The sequence below is a fragment of the Ipomoea triloba genome, chromosome 1 (assembly GCF_003576645.1).
Source record: "Ipomoea triloba cultivar NCNSP0323 chromosome 1, ASM357664v1".
Classification (NCBI taxonomy): Eukaryota; Viridiplantae; Streptophyta; class Magnoliopsida; order Solanales; family Convolvulaceae; genus Ipomoea; species Ipomoea triloba.
Window position 1 is genome coordinate 6,655,639 of NC_044916.1, and position 6,000 is coordinate 6,661,638.

Sequence of the window (6,000 nt, forward strand, 5' to 3'; positions counted from 1 at the left end):
CCGACGTCTACTGGGCGGGGTTTTGGGGATAGAAAATAAAAAGAATACCAAAATGATCTGAAGCTACGCTAGGAAGAGGGAAAATCAAACAAATAAAGGAAATAAATAGGTTGAGAGAAAGTAGTTATGAACAGATATTGCATTGTAATAGAGTCAGTAGTATTCAAAAAAAAAAAGGAAATAAATAAAATTAGAGTCATTTTCATTTTTGGTCCTACTGTTATTGGGGCATTGCCAATTTTAGTCTATTTCATTAATTTTCACCACATTGCGGCCAATCTTATTTAGTCATTGCCACTTTTAGTCCGCCATTAAAAGTTTCGTCAAGTAACCGTCCAAAACAGGGGTATTTTGGTCTTTTCATGCTTTGATCATTTCCGTTATCCTTTGCAGTGGTTTTCCTTACACATTTTCATCCAATGAAGAGGTCCGGTGAAAGCCATGTGAGACACATTACAAAGCCATGGATTTCGCCGGACCTCTTCATTGGATGAAAATGTGTAAGGAAAACCACTGCAAATGATAAAGGAGATGACCAAAGCATGAAAAGACCAAAATACCTTTGTTTTGGACGGTTACTTGACGAAAATTTTAACAGTGGACTAAAAGTGGCAATGACTAAATAAGACTGGCCGCAATGTAGTAAAAATTAATGAAGTGGACTAAAATTGGCAATACCTCAATAACAGTAGGACCAAAAATGAAAATGACTCATAAAATTAACACCTAAATTAAAATGCTAATAAATACATTAAATAGCAAAAGACTAAACAACCCTTTCTCATACCATAATTACCTACAATAATATTAAAATCCCATCAAATCTGTACCATTAAAAAAAGGCAATAGACAATCAAGATTTAATCTCATGATCTCATCTAAATGAGGTGATCTCACTGGATCCAAATATTGATGTGCATTGTAGCCTCCACCGGTGTGCATTTGAGTCCATAGCTGAAAATGGATAAAAATGACACACTAATATGTGAATCACAACCTACAATGAGATATGTGGCCTTAGATCAAAGAAGTGCTGCTAATAATAATAATAATCAGAGAACAAAAGTGAGAGAGAGAAAAGAGTAAATATCCATAATTAGTCAAAGGTTCAAAGCGCGACGACGGTGAAATTCTTTCCTCTTCCAGCTTGCACTTCTCGGCGGGTCATCCAATCGGACGGTCCAAGAGAGGGGACAAAGATCGGACGGTCGGTTCTTTTTCGTTGCATTTCTTCCTCATCAACCCGCGCAATTCAGAAGTTTGCACTTTTCAATCCACCATGAATCAGAAGGCTAATGTTTCCAAGGAGCTCAATGCTAAGCACAAAAAGGTTTCATTTAACGTTCACATTTTTGTTTGCTTATGATCAATGCCGTATTTGATGCAAATACATAATTCATATCAATTTCTGGTGGATTTGCGTTTATCTGGATGCAGAAGAGTTGGTTTCTTTTGACGCTTCATCACCAGAAATGGTGTTAGATATTCAATTTTATAACGAAAATTTACGAGACATGTTATAAGATCGGATTGAAGCAATGCCAGAATTATGAGAGAATTTATGAACGAATAATTTTCTGCGGTTTCGGATTATAAGGCATTGAAAAATTTTAAATTAAACATTAGATTTAAGGAATGTATCAATCATATCTTCTCGTCTTTGGAGAATTGAAAGATGCATTGATGTCCTGCATGCTGCTATTTGACAATTTGATCATATTCTCAAATATTTGTCATCTCTGACTTGTACTACCTGCATTGGATTGGAAATGATTCCATTAGTGTACTCTATTAGTCAAATACAAGTTATTGAACTTTAGAACTATATTCATGTTGATTGCATGAAATTGAACTAGCTTGTGATCAGAGAGTTGATTTTTCATGCCTACATTTGCTTATTTGTTGTTTCTTTTAACTCTTTTTTTCCTCTCAAAATACGTGTTGTTGTTTGTTGGCAGATTCTGGAGGGACTGCTTAAATTGCCAGAAAACAGACAATGTGCAGATTGCAAAGCCAAGTGTGTATTTGGAAGATTTTTTTTTTTTTTAAACACAATATATTGGCATAACTATCGTGGGAGATTTATATATTAAGGCATCCAAACGCACAAAAATAGAAAAGAGGATTTTGAAATTGGACAAGTATTTTATTTTGCTCTATTTCTTATATAGAGCAGAAGCCTAAGTTCTATTTAAAACTGGACATATTTGATCACTTTGATATCAATATTTCTAGAGGTGACAATAACTATAGTCTTTTTGGGTTTAATGCAATAACTGTATGTTTCATGTGTTTTTATTGTTAAATCAGAGGTCCTCGATGGGCAAGTGTGAATCTGGGAATCTTTATATGCATGCAGTGCTCTGGTATCCACAGAAGTCTTGGGGTGCACATATCAAAGGTGATGAACTGATTCGTTAAACATATGCATATGCAGGTTTGATGTAAAAAGACCTGAAAGGATATTTTTGCCATCCTATCATATTGCAAATTTGATTGTCTGGTTCTTTTTCCCAAAATTTATCAGGTTAGATCAGCTACACTGGACACATGGCTTCCTGAACAAGTAGCATTTATTCAATGTAAGTTTCAGTGATTGACAAACTGAAACCTTAGCTTGCCATGATACATGAGAGTGCCTATTAATATGATCCAACGTGTTGTTTATATAGCGATGGGAAATGAGAAGGCAAATAGTTACTGGGAAGCAACACTGCCACCGAACTATGACAAAGTTGGTACTGAGACTTTCATTCGTGCAAAGTATGTTCTTGTTCTTTTTAGACCATAAAAACCCCTTCAAATGCAATATGTGGTCTGATAATCTTGTAAATTTTTTATTGTTACATGAGACATTCTCTTCTATTTATTGTAAAGGTATGAAGATAAGAGGTGGGCTTGTAAGGACAGAAAACCAGAATCACCTTCCAGGATGCGAGAAGTGAAGGCTCCACAATCCAGTGATAGAAGTGGGCAAGGATATGCAAGCAACTCTAGGCATTCATCTTTTGAAAGGAAAAATGTTCAAGCTCCCAACAAAAGGCATGATGGCCCTGCTGCTATAGTTCGTCTACCCATGCCGCCTAAAGAGCATGTATGCAAATTTATTTTGCCCCACTGATTGTCTCATGCTCCATATTCGTTATTTCCTGTTTCTAAACTGTTGCTTTTCCTTTAAAGTGTAGTGTGCATCAGTTGCTCTGTGTCTCAAGTGCTTTCCATGTTGGAATTTTCTATTGAACCTTTTGCAGTTACTGTCTCTTAGATGTCACAAACGTCAATGCTTTTGTAGGGTTGTAGTACAGGAAAATGGATTTTAGTGCCTCCTATTAGTTTGCAGTCAGCGTGAACTGTCAAAGACTTTATCTACACACTTCAAATATTTATTAATTTCTAAATCCAAATGTCTAACATTTGAATGAATCTTGTATCTATGTTGTTGCCATTTCCTTTGGCAATTATAGTTGATCATTGCTTCTAAAGCATCCTTTTTCTATCTCTACCCATTCAAACCTATTTAGAATACGAGCTATGGACCTTACATGCCTTAGTTACAGGTTGCTCCTGTTCAATTGGCACGACAAACAAGCCAGAACGCAGAGCCACTGGCAACCTCTGTGTCTGCAACGCAAGTTGTACAACCTGCCACTGCCCCTAAAGTTGATTGTGCTCTTGATCTTTTTGATGTGTTTTCTATGGATGGTCCTAGAGAAAATAGCTTAGCAACAGCTACTGTGAATGATGGTGGATGGGCAACGTTTCCATGTAAACTTCAGAACCACTTAAATTCATCTTTATTTTCTATATATACATATATCTGGTTCTCTTTCTTTTCTTTGATTTCTGCTTTGTTTCATTTTATATTCTTTTTTGTGTGCATGTTTGTGTGGTAACGTTTTTCCCTTCTCTTTATTGGTGGTATTGGGGAGGGCTGTTTATTTAAAAAATATGAGGTTGTTATTAGGTGATATTGATTGGGAGATTTTATTTCTCTGACTTTCATACTCGACCAAATTTTTTAGCTGCTGGAGAAGCCACACCAACAGAAAAAACTATGATAACAGAATCTGATAATATCAAGCCAAAATCCACTTCTGGATGTGAAGATTTATTCAAGGATTGTTGCTTGGTAGAGGAAACAACTTGGGTAGTGATATCTGATAATATTAAGCCATCACAATCCATTTCTAACATTGAAGATTTATTCAAGGATTCTGCACCTGTTACAAATGGTTCCTTGTCAGAGAAACCCCAAAAAAATGTCTCGAGTGACATTTTGAGCCTTTTTGACAAGGTATAGTGTAGAAAGATGGAGGGGTTTTCTTCCTCAAGTTATAAGTCCATATTGAACTTGTTTGTTTTTTGAGAATTGCAGTCAAATATGGTGTCACCATTTGCTATGCATCAACAACAGCTTACTGGGCTAACACAGCAACAGTCTCTTCTAATGACTACCCCTGCTGCGGAAGCCACAAAAATTCCTGGCGGTGCGCAACAAGCGCCAAACAACGCCAATGTACCAAACCAAAGTTCACAGACTTTTTATTCCCCATTCCCTGGAGATTTGATGATGCCTGCTGCTAAAAAGAATGAGCAAGACAAATATATGCAGGAGGTAAAATGTTTGTCGTGATTTGCACTTGGCTAGGAACTCCATACATTGGCTAATAATAACATTTCGCCTGTCTTTGCTTTCAACTAGATGGGTAATACAGGGGCAACAAATTCTGTTGAGAACCATAGTGCTTCTTCGACATCTAGGTATGGCTCATCATCTGCCATTGCTTGGGTCGAATATACGTATTTCCTCAAAGTATGCATTATTAACAATTTTATATTTTCGATTCGTTTTGTGGTTGCAGTGGCCAAGCTGCGGGGCAAAATTCTTGCACTAACAGTGCAGTGCATTGTGGTTCAAGCAAGCAGCAGGAGGCATCCCCATCATCTTCCACTTCTGCAGAGCCTGCTAAAGATTTTGATCACTTTTCCTTTCTGACACAGAGCATGCTTTCGAAACGCTGAAAAGCCCAAATTAAAGAAATGTACTCCATGGTACTCTACAGATGAATAGCTTTAGAAGGTTCACTCTCCAGGCTTTTAAGGTTTTTCCTGTGAGATCGTGAACTCATTTGTGTTTCATCTCTGTGGACAAATAAGTATTTTAGATCAGATTTCACTTTTTTTTTTCTCCACTTGGATGTTGATTATGAAGATGCCATATTAAGGTAAATGATCAACAGTACATATTATATACGTAGTATTTAATACTCATAAATGTGTAAATTATACCAAGAGTCTTGTGCTTTGTTTTGTTTTGTTTGTTTGTTTGTTTGCTTTGTTTTTGTTTTTTTTTTTAATACTATCAACTCTATTACAAGGTAAGGTAGTATCTGTTCAATATATCTTTTCTCTCTTGATGTGGCTTCTATTAATTGGATACCCATGAATTAGTCATCCACCATTAGTTAAAAATAAAGATAATTATCCAATAAGAAAATACCATGTAAGGAAGAAAAATTAGAGTGAAAAATTTTAAAGGAGTGGTAGCACTACTCTTCAATTAATTTCAAAATTTCTAATAGAATTACAGAACCGAAAATTTTCAAAAATTTTAACCATTTACTGAATCCAAAAAAATTTAATTAATTACTGAATGGACTAAATTAAAATTCAGTTCCGTTAACCAAAATTATTTCTGTGAAATCAACACTCCTATTTGTGCCGCTACATAAAACCTGTATTATTATTATTATTAACACTCCTATTTCTGTGAAATCAACACTCCTATTATTACTATTACTATTATTATTTGATAGACATTAACCCAAGATAAATGATTTGAGATAAGTTTTAGTGCAATTAATTTGAGACAAAAAAAAAAAAGTCTCTCTCTCTCTCTCTCTCTCTCTCTCTCTCTCTCTCTCTCTCTCTCTCTCTCTATATATATATATATATATATATATATATATATATATATATATATATATATATATATATATA

General features: G+C 35.2%; 1 protein-coding gene across 1 annotated transcript; it reads left to right on the plus strand.

The window, feature by feature from the left end:
* The first annotated feature begins 1,075 nt into the window (after positions 1-1,075).
* On the plus strand, positions 1,076-5,303 carry LOC115999413 (ADP-ribosylation factor GTPase-activating protein AGD5-like). The gene is made up of 11 exons (XM_031239265.1): positions 1,076-1,330; positions 1,959-2,017; positions 2,311-2,401; positions 2,528-2,582; positions 2,673-2,763; positions 2,878-3,094; positions 3,558-3,765; positions 4,023-4,294; positions 4,376-4,615; positions 4,703-4,761; positions 4,863-5,303. Exons 1-11 carry the CDS (start codon positions 1,280-1,282, stop codon positions 5,020-5,022), a joined length of 1,503 nt encoding a protein of 500 aa, XP_031095125.1. The 5' UTR covers positions 1,076-1,279; the 3' UTR covers positions 5,023-5,303.
* The last annotated feature ends 697 nt before the right edge of the window (positions 5,304-6,000 follow it).